Consider the following 15,075-nt stretch of genomic DNA (forward strand, 5'->3'; position numbering starts at 1 on the left):
ACACAATTCATTAGAAAATGTGCGGCTTTTTCAAACGGTTCATAAGATTTGTTCCATAAGCTTGTCACTGGTTGCTGAGAGCTTTTCATGAAGTGACGTAGGTGAAACGTCATGGATTCTCTTAAAGCGACGCCTGGTGAGACAATGTCAAAGGCTTAGTACAGACTAAATATGACTAGATGAACTGCAAAATTAACCGAATGTAGTCAATTCTCGCTTGTCGTTCTCAACTCAAACTAGCTCTCAAAGTCCCAACCATTGGAACATATCTTATAAACTTATGGTCTTATGTAAAGTTGGAAACGCATCAGAGTTTTGGTGTTTCAAATTGACCCACCGTGAGGTTAAATTATTTAAATTTAAAATTACCTTCTCATATCCATTAATTTAATACGTCATACCTTCGTAATTCAACCATTTAAGTATTCCTTTGAAAACACACCTTTTCTTATCAGCTTATGAAACTCATACTCTCCCATCATGCAACGCGACGCGGGTTTTCTTAAAATGAGAAATAAAAATTAAAATCCGGTCTGACTGTAGTTTGTCAAGTCGAAACAATTGAAAATTGACTCCCAGGCGAGCTTTATCCGTAACAGAACTCTGTCGAAATTGACTCCCATTGCGAGTTGCGCCGAAGAATAGCGGTGTTACGGAACAAACTTTAAGGGAATACAAAGACTGGTGGCAGCTAAGGAACAACCAACCCTTTTCTTTGAGCTTAATTTTTAAATTTGATAGATTTTTCGTCTATAAAAGGGTGTAAAAAAGTTGAAAGGCGTCCGAGGAGTTTTGGGATAGTCTATTCCCTTCTGTTACAGACAATACAATACTACGCTTTAACCCTTCCCGTCTGTAAAAAGGGACCCCTTCGGAATATAGTTCAAAAGTTTATTATGAATGAAAAATTTAATAAAAAGACCGTGAATTTCTCAACGTTTCTCGATAATTTTTCTAAATTTTTCAATTGAATACCCAAAAATAGCGTCTCTCCTTTCTATCGCTTACGAGCGAGGGATTCGACAAATAGAATGACATTTTAGGTCATTCGGGCTGCCATTTTGAAAGATGGCGGCATTTATAAACCTAAAAGCCCTAAAACTCGTGTATACTTACGGCAAAGCTGTATACTAGATATTAGAGAAATCAGTTGAAACATATTAATATTATCTCTAAAGAAGGTGTAGGTTACGTGTCTGGTCGCCATTTTTCAATATGGCCGCGGATTTCGATAAGCCTTCTTTATTGAGTACCTTATCGTAAGAGTAAACTCCCTGCAAAATTTCAGCCATCTAGGTGAAGTGGTTTGGGCTGGGCGTTGATTATCATTCATTCGGGTTATGGGTACCGCCAAGAAGTACCGCTAGAGGCAGGGCGAGTAGGCTAGCCTCCGGCGTGTAGTGAACTCCAGCTCCGTCTGGCGTTGCTTCTTGGCGAGAAGGAGAGTACCCCAATGGCGGTCTCGCCCCTGTATGTTGGTTTCTCTGTTTGTAATTTGCGAATTTGTCTATAAATGATTCTGTTTAAAATAAGCCTTAAAAATTAACAAAAATTAGGTTAAAATATCTTTATTTGAAGTCATTTTGTTAAAAATAAAGAAATATTTTAAATATATTTATCTAATAGAAAGTGTCTAGCCCCTCGTTAGATACATATCTGGGCGAAAAAACTTTTCAGGAAGAGATTTTCGAGATGGTATAAGAGGTAAACATAAGATGAGGTGATGGGGGTTTAGCCAAAGAAGGGAGAGACGGAAAAAAATGATCCCTCAACAGCACAGTCGTCTTAGGTAGTAAAAGTCCGCATTGTAGGATGGGGTATTTCATCCATGGAGAGAGATGGATTCAATCCATGGGCATGGGAAGATGGAAGGTAGCCGGTTTTTACTCTCACTCACTCTCTCTCTCTCTCCTCATCCTAGTTTTTTCATTATCGTCACCCTATCGTCGTCATAGCGACCGTTTTTTTCGCTCCCACTTTCGGCGGGAGAGAGAGAAATTCAACCTCTGGTTTAATAATGGGACCAAAAAGAGGGGAACTGGGAATTATGTGCAGATATTGTTTGGCCATACAATAAATCGCGTAAAAACTATATCTAAAAAGCATTGCCTTCCATAACTAACAACCAAAAAGTGAAAAAACAAATTTAAGAATCTGTATGTCTCTTGCATTTCCCCGCGGAAATTTTAAAATGTTATGGTGTTGAAATAGTTCAAAGATTTGTACAAAAATGATGATTTCAGAGGAACTTACTATCTAATGTATTTTAGAATAGTGATTGTCTCTTTGGCATCGCTGTTTGGTCTGATCTTAGCTCACAACTTCGATTTAAAAATATTAGGATTAATATTTTCAATAAATTGTAATGCGCTTTTAGTTAGAGCAGGCGTTTGCAAATAATAAAGGGTTAAAGGTGAGTCGGGAGGGGGGGGGGTTATTTGGCTGGCGGGCAGGTTCGGGAGCATAGAGCAGCGACACCTAACTCTTTCCGTCCCCTTTACCTCGGAAAGAGAGGTAGAGGTCTTTTATCTCTCGGAGTTTTTTTTTCTTCCCGCGAGTATCTACCTCTCTTCCTCCCGCCCTTTTTCTTACGTTGAATTTTCTCACTCACTCACTCTAACCGGGTTCCCCTGGTTATTCTTTTCTTTGGTTTAGTACGGCCGTGACGTCACCGAACGGAGCGCGAGTGGTTACCTCGACGTCTATACCTTCGTCAGTATCGTCGGATCGCGATAACCCGTCCACCGTCGTCTCGAGCTTGATTGTCGGGGGTGCCTTAAAACCGGTCATCACCACAGCGTCGACGGCTGACCTAGTGGCGGCTGCGGCATCGAGCGAGGTGGTTCCCGGCGAAACGGCGCGTTCGTCTACCGTCGTTCTCGAAACACCGGGTGGGGGAAGAGAAATTCCCAACAACAACAACCAAGAAGATAATAACGAACACGACGCGCGCGTTTTGACCCAGTCCGACGTCGACCTTTACCTGAACCGGGCAGCCGCGGCGGCTGCTAAACGCGATCAAATCGAATTGCGTCAAAGGTTGGCTCGTCAACAAAGCGACAATGTGGGAAACACCCATACACGTGAATCTCCCCCTTGCGTGGTCATCGTAAACCCCGATTCGCCACAACAGATCCATCACGCGCGCCAACAACACGAGGTTGTTAACTTGAACGGCATTGGATCCGCGGTCATCATAGCTCCCGGTGGAGTTATTTCTACGCAAGTCGCTTCTTCGCCACATTCCCAAGCGCAAGTTGTCGTTGGAGCCTCCGGCAACGTCTCCCCCATCGGGGACCCATCGGAAATTCAAAATAATCACCATCATCATTTGACCAACAATCAAATTGGTGTCTTGGTCATTAAGCAAGAGTCTACTCCGTCGCCCTTGAACGGAAGTTCCAGCAGACTGCCCAGTCCTTGCAGCCCCAATTCGGGCGTCCTGGCACCGACACCTCCCGCCCAAGATCAGAACATTAACGCGGTGAAATCGGAAGCCTTGTTAATTTCGTCCCCGTGTCACACCCCCGTGGATTTGGTCGCTGTCACAGCGCCTTTAGCACCGACGGCCGTCGCCGTTACCGGTTCCCCCATTTCGGGACCATTGGGCTCGCCGGACTCCGGAAAATCAAACGATATGAACGGAAACGGATCCCAGGGCTCCACGGTCATTTCGTTAAGCGCGGCCGCTGCCCAGCCCTTCCCCACTCAAGTTTTCGCCAATATCTCGAGCCAAGCGACTTACGAGACTCTGGGAATGGCCCAGTACGGGGTCCTAAGTAACGCCGTCGCGGTAGCGGCTGCGGGGGCCCCACCACAATACGGTGCCCAAACCACATCGACGACATCCAGTCGAACGGCGCCGTCCAGCGTTTACACGTTGACACCCAGCGATTATTACCGGGAATATTATTCGCCCTCGACCACGCCGACTGACCAGTATCAAACTGTCCGCCAGCATTTGGCCACCTACGGTGACGGTGGTGGAAACGACAGCTCGGCTTTCGTTGATCAGTATATGCGAAGAACCGGAGGAACATCTTACAAAACTGGAATACAGGGTCTGTCCGTTGACTTACCATCGCCGGACAGTGGCATTGGAGAGGCTACCATTACTCCGAGGGACAATGCTGGACTTCCTCAGGTAAAAATCATCTTTTTATTTATGGTCATGGATTACCAAGCTAAAGAAACTAGCGAAGAACACGTACGTGTAACGTTTATCTAATATTTGATAGGTGCGGTCATTTTTGTAAATCATTTAAATTGCTAAATTATATACACTTTGCACGTACGCGTTTGGTGAACTTTGTTCCTTTTCGATCAAAATTAGTCGCTTGAATTTGGCCCCCCTGATAACAATATCAGCAAACTTTAATTTTCAAATAATTAGGAAATTTAAAATAATTAATTCGAATCAATTAATCATAATTTTAAGCAATGATTTCTGATTTTTCAAAAACCTAATTAAATTAACACTTCCGAAAATTCATTTAAACGTAATTAATTTGAAATTATGATCAATCAGGCTTAGTAAATTATCGTTGAAACATACTATTCAGGAGGGCCAAATTTTATTTAAATCTAAAAAAATCGGTACAGGATCATTTCCCGGTTAAAAAATAATCAGTATTGTTAAAACTAGTCAAGCATTAACATCGTCGTATTTTGTTAATGAAACGCATTTCCCCAAAGTGACAATATTCACCACGACTCACAACGAGTGATTAAGAAAAAAGTATTTCACGTTTGAACAATCTTAAAAGTACAATTGTATTTCGTTGAAGTCAGTAGGGCTTCACGAGTAGTGATATGTAGGTATGGGGGTATAGTCGCTATTGTAATTCTTCAAGCAGTTAATTCGCTTTTAAATATCATATATGCCAGCGAAAGTGGCGATGGCTCTATTCGAAGGTTTTTTTTTCTTTTTCCAAATTCACGCGTAAAAAATATCAACCTAAATTCACTTGTATATTTCTCTAGCGGAAATATATTTAAATTTACCGAGGTGTACGTCACTATTTTAGCGATTTGCTATCTATAAATAATTGAGAATTGGTTTGTTTGTATGTTTGAGACCAAAGACTACATAGACAGGAAATTCTTCCCGCTTTTCGCTAAATTCAAAATACGTCAAAATTAGTGACTTTAAAAAGAAATTTTTGCGATTTCACCAGAATATGATATTCGAATTCAGTTCCAACATAAGATATGTTCCATAAGTATGACACTTCCAATACTTCCTAATGCTAGAGACCTACTGAGAAATAGTTCGAGAACGACAAGCGAGAATTGACTAGACTCGGTTTAACAGTCCACTTTCGTATTTAGTCCGTTCTAAGCCTTTGACAACACCTCGCTTTACAAGAATCTATGACTATGACGTTAACATACGTCACTTCAAGACAACCGCTCAGTAACCAGTGACAAACTTATGGAATATATCTTATGAACTTATGGTTTTTAAACATCGATTTTTTTTAATTACCCAAAATAATTAGTTAATTAACCCTCGAAAAATATAACCATATACCACAGCCTGTATTTAAAGAAATTTTGGCTATTATATATTAAAAAATAATAAAGAAATATAAAGGTTATTTGGAGTTTTATCTGAAAGGTCATCTAATCCCTCATTAACAGATTTAAGTTCTACCTAACATCTTTAACCTTAAAAGTTTGATAAGACCCCCGGAAAAACCTTTAGCTAATCGAGTTTAAATCCGCCCACTTTTTAGTTGGAGAATACAAAAACCTGATAATTTTTTATTCGTTCACGTTTTGGGCCAATTTTTGTGTTTACAACTACTTTGAAAAACCGTTTAATCGATATGATTAGGGGTCATGACACTCCATTAATAAATTGAACAAGTAGTAGCGTTGAGATACACTTCTTATGATTGAAACACGTGATGCTAACATGAAAAGAATAGCCTTGAAGTGCAGGTGGACGAATATTTTATAAAGCTATTATTGACGAAACGTTCTGGAGCCATTTACACAGTTAACAATGTAACTCTTGTCACACTTTTAACCTTTCAAGAGTTGAATTAGCTTGGTTTTTTTTTTTTGGTATTTTCAAAATGGAGTTAAAAACAACCATTGTATCGCAAACCACATGTGGTTCAGTGAATTATATTGAGTATATAGACCTTTTCGGCTTAAGAAAAGGGGGTATTCAACCCTCAGTATTGGGACATGTAAGGGAGTTGATATATTACCATCTCTGAATGGCTACAGCGTAGGCGTCAATAAAAGCGAGATAGAAGGCGGAGTTTTGCATCGAAATGGTCTATTGAACTATGTTCTACCTTAGAATGGGTCCAATTCCCCCTGATAAGTCAAGTAAATTCGGTTCTTTAAAGGTTGTTCCTAAGAAAAAAAACCTGTTTCTACCCTAAACACATGTACGTAATTAAATATACTGAAAATCCGACAGACAAATTTGGCAAAACGTTTAAACGACGTGAATTAAGTTTAAGAATTGCTTTCTTAACGAAAATTATTCTTATTAGGAGGCAATCTTTTAAACATCACGATGTTTATGATAGATCACTCTTTTAGAATTCTCAAACCACTTTTTATAAATACAATATTTATTTACTGTAAACATGAAACATCGCCTGAAGACGAAAATATGAATTGCAGTCCATGGTCAAGATAGTTTGGTATTCCCAATGTAAATTGTAAAGCCTCGTTCTTTTTCTGATAAGAAAATTAATAGATTAATTTTTAACAAAATGTTGAATTTGAATAAACGCTTTACAAAATGGAGGGCCGAAGTGTCGTCTGCTTGATAGGGTTCCAGTATGAGGATCCAAAGACTAGATATGGCTTCTACGTTACCCGTCCATTAAAGAGCTTTTGTTTAAAGTCATATCTAACGTCTTTGGATACTTATATAAATAAGGTGGTCAAATACCAGACTCTCTAGACTATTTCGATGACGCCTGCGCTGTAGTCAGTTTGTATTGTGAGACTGCACAGAGACAGCAATGGGTCAACCCCCTTGTATGTCCCAATATTGAGAGTTGCCTACCCCTTTTTTACTTCGAAAATGTCTATTTTACCCTCGACCTTTTATAAGGGTCTATTCTTCATAAAATGAATGGAATTGGTTATTTTTCCACACCACTCTAACACTTCATAGTTTTGGCCAGATCATCCAAAAATAAAGCGCAATTTTCTACAATATTTTCTCTCGTGAAAACTGAAAATATTAAAATATAAATTTAGTTTTTAAACCCTATTGTTTTCGCAATCCATTTTTTGTTGTTGTTTGAGACATAAATGTTTCCAAGAATTAAGTTAAAATTATTATCAACTCATTCTCATTTTAAATTTCGCCCACGACATTTTTAACAACGCCTTAAACCAAAAGGGACAATTTAACCATTTGGGTGTAAAAACGAAATCCTCTTTAATTGGGCTGAATTTTTTTTTTACTAGTTGCGATGAAAAAATTAAAAATGATATAATTGAGAAATCATGATTTACTCGACAATGCTTTAGTTTGTCCCATATTTAGGATGTAATTGCCCACGTTTTAAACTTAAAAAATTGTTTGTCACGTGTTAATTTTTGCGCCTGAAAATTGTCCGCCTATTTCCTGTCTTGTCATTGGCCTACTCACTGGAAAAACCAAGAATTCATAGACGTTACTTGGAATATTGTGACGTGGTGGTACTAATTTCGTCTCACTCTTGCATTTAAAATAAAATCATACATAGTTTACAATCTAGGAGGATTCATTCCATTTACAGGTGTTACACAAGGAGGCCTGACTCACTGGATGAGTGTAAAGTTAGACCTCCTTGTGTAAATGGTATGAATTCTCCTAGTCTGTAAACTATGAATTAGTTTATTCAAAAATAAAATAAATAATTTTAAGTAATAGATAATAAAATATGACCAGTTTTGAGCGTTATGAAGTACTCGAGTATGGGTTTTAGAATCTTAGTCGCTCAATATTCTTAGTTAACACGAATGTATTCTTGGTTAAACCCTTTTCAGACAGAGACACCTTGCGGCTTTATTTGAACATGATTTTGAGGACAAGTGCTTTTTATCATGGGTTTATACCATTAAATATTAATCATTTCGAAACTAAAACATGAAAAGTTTGATAGGTGTCGTATTATTATCTTAATTACGAGATTATGAAAAAAAAAAGTTAAAAAAAAAAAATAAAATGGTCTTATTGTTGAAAAGTTCAACTTTAACCGCACGACACAAACCCTTTCTCCGAAATCTCTCCCCCCCCCCCCCCAACTCCGGATAACTCCAATTAACGCGTCTATTGTTCCTTGGCGTTAATGAGCCAAAAACTGGCTCGTTTACCAACAATGAACACACTGTAATATGAACCAAGGTTCATCTCTTAAAGTAAATCCGTAGTTATTTCAATTTGAAATATTAAATTAATACCTCCAATCAGCTGGAGCAAATCATGTGAAAAAATGCAATATTTAAAATTATTTATTTCACGAAAAGGCCCGTTAACTAAACCATTTATTGTAGGAATGTCGTATCTTAACTTCATATTTATGGACTTCTTATAATAAATCGGTACAAAAGATTGGAGGACATAATTCGTTTTTAAACTCTCCAGATAGAAAAATCTAAATTATAATTTTTTCTTTTTTTGTACAAAACCACAGGCTCAATTTCGTTATAAATTTAAATAATTTTTTATTTCTATGAAAACTTTCACTTCAATTAAAAAGCAACGTGACGTGAGAATTGTGTCGCTAATTTTGTAGGAAAATTATACCCTCATTTTATTATATTAAAAAAAAAATACAGACGGAGATAAAATTTTTTTAAAACCAAGGTTTTGTTTGCGGAATTGCGGAGAAGGAAATATATAGGACAGAGACGGTATTGGTACGTGATAAAACGCAAGGCTATACGCTTCATTGCAAAACTTAAAATGGGCACCCGAATTGTCTTACAACTCTCTCTATCCGTGAACCAAGTGCAAAAATAAATACCCGTCTAATGAAGAGTAATTTACTGAATAGCTCGTCCCGCGATTGGTAATATCTTTGTAAAACACCTATGACTGTCAATGATTCCCACTCAACCGAAAACACGACGGAAACGCGGCAGCGGGTGTTCGACCGAAAAAAGTTTACGCCGAGCCCGACGGAATTTCCGTTTGGCCTGGCGTAACTTGCATTCTTTTTTTTTTTTTTCTTTCTTTCTTTCGGTCGAGTTCGGCATTACGCCGGGTTCTTAACCAATAAAATTAATGGAGCTAACTACGTCCATACCTTTCAAGAGTGCACGCGTTCTCCGGATCGATCGACAGCCTCCATTTATTTATTGGCATTTGATATTATAGGCGGTAGAAGTAGTTGAAATAATGCCCTCCAAGAAAGATAGAAGTCGTTTCAGTTTGCACCCTCGCAGTTAAACCAATCACGTCACGTGACCCAAAAATATATACCGCCAAATTCAAAATTTGGTCGTAGTGCAAACTGCATAAAACACACTAATTATAGTAGGGAGATGACACTGAGCTAAGAGATAGAGTATGACGTTTGCATACGTAGTACTGCCATTACTTTGGTCTTACCACACTTTTTTTGGAACACACTGTATTTCTGCGAAAATGACGATAATTATTGAACCTATCCCATTTTTATGACGTCATCTTTTCTTGAAAGCTTAGCGAAAAGTCGTTTGTATTTTATCTTTTTAATTACGTAGTTGGAATTCCCATACTAAATATTTGTTTATTTACCTGGACGACATATAAGAGGAAAAGATAATTGTATGATATTAAATTCGACCGTCGGCCACCGCCATTTTAGCTTTTTAAATTATTTACGAGTGTTTTAAAATGACCCACAAAATAATAACGAAGAAAGCCAAAAGCCCGATTTCACTTCTAACCCTTTATCTTATCTTGTAATTATAGATTAAACTGTACATTAAAATTGAAAAAAGGAAAATAAAAAACATTACCGCTAGCTTATGTACATAGATTTAAAGATGAAATATCATGAATTTAATCGGTTATTTCATGAATAATTATCAGGAAACTTATTTTTAATGTTCTACATACAGTTCACGCGTTAAATATGTTGCAGTTTTTGAAGATTAAATATAGAATTATTTACTTAATTATTATTGAGGAAATTAAATAAATTCTTTTTCTAACAAGTAAGAGCACATTGGGCTACTCCTCCATTTGTCCTAATACTGTCAAACTTACATAACTGTCATTTATAGATAATAAATATGAATTTACGATAAAATATCTTTCATAAAAAAATAATTTCGAAAGTTTCGAATATTTAAAACGAGGGTCAAAGTTCGTAGTATAGGATGATATCACGAGATTATTTTTTTTATTATTATTATTTGCCCGTTAATTCTAATACCAACTTAACCCGAATAATATACTACTAGTCTAAACATAATCAATTTCATCTCTCGAGTACTTTCAAGTTAAATTGTTTGGCGAGAAATTTTGTCGTGATTCGGTCGTTAATACTGTATTTTTTTACTCTCGTTGTAAAAAATGGATTTTCCGTCAAAGAAAGTGCGTAGCATTGTCGAGGTTATTAGTACTATTGTAAATAGTTACGGTTAATGTGTAGGTTCAATTGATACGAAACCAAATGGGCAGTTCCGTGTAATCATAAAATAAACGTACACAGTTAAATATTTATTGTAAAGTAAAAGTTGTAAGTTTTTAACGGTTTTCATTTACTTTAAAGGGATAGTGTAATGTCATTTATCAAGCTTGTTGTATTTGACCTCCACATGAACTCGATTTCAGGAAAATCCCTTGGTGTGATAACCTAACCCAAGCCAAATGCTAATAAGTACTTGGAACTTTCATCAATAATGGAGCTTTGAATGGCATGACACTTGCACTTTAAGAAACCGCTCAAAAATGAATAATAATTCTTTGGTACCCAAGAGAGGCACCTATGCCCTTTTCATAGGAGTGAAAAAAAATTAACTTTAGGAATAACGAAACGTAACGTAGATTAGATTAAAGCATAGAAAAAAATTCCCATAGCACTCGGAGACTATGGAACAATACAGCCTGATTCCATGCATAGATCCGACCTAACAGATCGTAAACCATTGTTTTTTATGTACTTAACGTTTAAAAAATGAACAATAATCAAGGTGCTTGCTTATTTTTTTGTTTTTTTAAAGCAATTTCTCCAAAAAAAAGTTTTTATTTTTTTTTCCAAGACAAGAATGGAAGAACATTCTGCGATTACGTTTCAGTTTTTTTCTTATTATTCAACTAACAAAGATCTTTATACTTCTCTTAACAAGGTTTAATCGCATTCACGGTATGATAAAATTAAGTACCAGCCTCTAGTTCACTTCATTGTGAATGGATCATCTAAAACGAATTATTATTATTCATTGTGTAATAACCACCTATCCTTTTAACTTTAAATATCTGATAACAGCAGCACGTGTTATTATTATCATAGATCACAATACAGTCAGAGGCATGGAGATGCCATTATAACGTTTCCCTGTTGTGTTTTTAGGGACTGGAGACCGGAAAGAGTTTTCTGTCTATGTAGACATTAAACACTAAATAGCTAGCCCACCCAAATAAAATAACTACTAAGTTTTTATAATTCACTAAAATGATAGTTAATTAGGGATTACTGGTCAAGAATAAGGCTTAAGAGATACTCAGTGCTAGAATGTTTTCTTTTTAATCGATAGAGCTTATAAAATAATGAGTATATCAATTGGAACCATGTTTTTATCTACAATTTTAAAGAAGATACGCGCAATTAAGTTTACGTAATGGCGTTCAATGGACACTACGCGTTAGGCTTTCCCTTGAACCACTGGAAAGTACGCCTATTGGACGAATCCGTCAGGTGGTAGGTGTCCAATAGGGGTACTTCCCAGTGCTTCAAGGGAAAGCCTAACGCGTAGTGCCATCCATTACGAAAACTTAATTGCTCGTATCTTGTTTAATATTGCAGATAGAAACATGGTTCCAATTGATATAATCATTATTTTTTACGCTCCTTCGATTAAAATGGAAAAAAATTCTAACACGGATTATCCCTTTAAGACTAGGGGTACGAACTCATCCAAAGCAAAACTGAAGCAAACTACTTCTAAAACTTCACTAGTTTAGAGGGTAAGATACTTAAAAAAAAATTCCTCGCAATCATTGAGACGAATTATTTGAAACTTTTTTAATAATTTTCATTAATTAAATTCTTTTTGTCGGTTCACACTGATCATACACGAACTAAGCCTAACCCCGCTCCGATAGTAGTAACTATAAATAAGCGATTGTTGATAAGCTTGATTGATTCTTGCGATCTGAAAAAAGACAATGCTTGATTGAGGAAGACGCGATTGTTACTTTCTTCAGTTTAGGTTCTCACGTATAGATGGGGTTATCCAATAATCTGATGTCAGCCTATTGGTTAATTTCTTTGACAGGAAGTGTAGCACTAGCGAGTTCAAGAGAAGTTGGTTAAAATAATCAAAGCTGTGACGTATTGGTGTAGGCAATGATGCTAAATCACGAAGGGATTAATGAAAATTATTTTAGTTTTTCATTAAGAGATTCTAATTTTTTTTGGGTTCAATGTCCAAAATTGTTGGCAGATTTATATGTGTAGTTGATAAACACTTATTTTTTTTTACATATTAAACCCCGTAGCTTTAATTTCGTCTATACTGCTATTGGACGGGTGTTATTATTGATTATATTAAAATTAGTAAACAAAGTTGTTTACTGATTATCTTAAAGATATTTAGCATATATTAATTAGCCCAGCCCAAAATCAATCTCAATTATGTCGTCATCCAAAATATAAGATTTAAATATTAAAAATTTAGGTATATTAAAACAAATGATGAAGCGAAAATGAAATTATCATAATTACCTTAAGCTTAGAATATACGTTAATATTTTGTAATTAGACCATAAGGTGAATCTATGGTCATAGTCTTTAAGCGACTTAAACAGGACTAAATTTCCCATAACCAACCGGATTTGAAGTTTGGGTGGTTCGCTAAAAGGTACTCAAATAGTATAATATCGTCTCCCTTTTATCACTTTAATGATTTTATCATATTTTTTTTTCTTCTTAGAATTTTAAATTTAAATAAAAGGTTAGAAAAATCATTAAGTTGGAAAAATGAGGCGGTATGGGTATATCACCGTCTCAAAGTCTATCGTTGAACGCAATTAAAAACTCGTCTTGTACGACTATAATTAAAGAAGACTCTACCGTCATTATATTCCATACTCGGTGGTGCCAGGGAAATTAATTGTAAAATAAAAGATGTATTTATTTCAACATTTGTTTTTGGTGAAAGTCGTTGGTATGTGAACCGCATTACCGGCGATGGAGTAATGTTAATTTTCATAAGAGAAAGATTTTTATAATGATTTTCGTATGAATTAATTAAATGCTTCTTTTAATATTGTAACTCTATTTTCGATTGGTTTCCCTTACACATAGAGGCATAGTTTATATTAACAAGAAGTTATATCAGTATCTCAGAGAGAAGGTATAAGATGCCTTTGTATTCGCGCGCCATAGTCCCAGTCCCCCTTTCAAAATACAAGGGGGGACGTAAAAGGAGGCGCCGGGCTATTTCGCCTCTCCTCAGTCGGAAAATACGTAATTTTCGTCACTCGCGTCGTCGCGCTGACGTGAGTTTTCAAGAACCAATGAGATGTTGGTTGTAATTTAGAGGCGGGGATTGACTCCGGACCTACGTTTGGACTGGAGATAAAGCTGGAAATCTGGCGAATTTATACCTTCTCTCTGAGATACTAGATATAACTTCTTGATATTAATAAAGGGGTTCGAATCTTCACTCATCCTGCAGTAGACTTTACCTAAAGGATAAATTTAATTAAACGTTCTTGTTAGAAATATACTTCCATTACATATTTCCATAATTAACCTTTTTTCGTGTTTAGTTACGGTTTCATTACAATTTTTTTGACAAGTCCGTATTGTGTATAAAATAGCTGTCAGTGTGAACAGGTGGAATCATTATTAGAAATTTAAAATATTGCAACCGAAAAATATTTTGATTTGAATGTTTGACTTGGTACTACAAATCAAATGTTTTCGTCAAAAACTTGACTTTTTTTTCAAATTTAAAGGCCGAGGTCCAGCGAAAGTGTCTAGACTAACTGATAAAGGAACCCTCTCTGAAAGGCGGGGAAAGCTGTTGGTTCTAAGTGAACTGCTGTAGATAAAAATAGAACATCCCTAACCCAGAACCTATCCTGCTCGGCTTTTAGCAGTACTATCAGTTCGCCAAGAAGCCCTTGTATTTCTTCAAGATGGTCCGAATTAAAATGAAGTGAAATAAATAAATAAAAAAACCGCTATATTGTTAATATTCAGTTTCCATGCAACGCTACGAATTTTTTAGAACAGGTACTGGAACTGGAACATCGGCCCATTCTCGCATTGACAGTCAGTTCCTAAACCCTTTTCATTGGATCTCGGCCTTAACCGGCAAAAGAATCTCCAGGGGATTCTCATAAATGTTTCATCTCGTCCCATTAAGATTGAAATTCAAGATGAACTCGTAGACACCCCGAAGAGATAAAAAAAATTCTTCCAAAACTGAATTAATTTTTATATTTAAAGATATGGAATTGCATTATTTTTAACTCTGGTGATAACATCATTTCGCCAGTCACTTTCTCCCTAAAAAAAAAAAAATAAAAACTAAAGAAACATTTGGGAAAAAGCCTGGAAGGGGTTTCGGAAGTCGGCGAATATTTTTGGAGCAATTTCCGTTTCTTCCGGCGATTTTTTTTTTTTTTTTTGTTTCTTTTTTGAAAGTGGACGGATCACGTGACATCCTCTATTATATTTAACATATATAATTGAAAACCAGCGCGAAAGAGTTTAATGTTCGTTAACCCCATTTAAAGCTAATTAACTTTTCAATTATGATCGAATAAGTGTCAAAATATTTGTTATAATTTGACAAAATTGTCACTCGTGAATTTCCGCTCGGAAAGAGGAGATATATTATTATTTTTAAGTTTTATTTAAACCATAATTAAATTGGTTTAAC

At 36.3% G+C, this 15,075-nt stretch overlaps 1 protein-coding gene across 6 annotated transcripts in view; it reads left to right on the top strand.

The window, feature by feature from the left end:
• grh (grainy head) overlaps window positions 1-15,075 on the top strand; it is a 280,993-nt gene that overhangs the window by 181,282 nt on the left and 84,636 nt on the right. For all 6 annotated transcript variants that reach the window (XM_089835503.1, XM_089835465.1, XM_089835483.1 and 3 more), the window contains one exon: window positions 2,656-4,144. In XM_089835503.1, coding sequence (XP_089691629.1) covers window positions 2,656-4,144 — 1,489 coding nt within the window. The remainder of the gene's footprint in view (window positions 1-2,655; window positions 4,145-15,075) is intronic.

This window comes from Phalangium opilio, unplaced genomic scaffold (genome assembly GCF_054372755.1).
Source record: "Phalangium opilio isolate 3A_F unplaced genomic scaffold, DU_Popi_V2 ptg000003l_1, whole genome shotgun sequence".
Lineage (NCBI taxonomy): Eukaryota > Metazoa > Arthropoda > Arachnida > Opiliones > Phalangiidae > Phalangium > Phalangium opilio.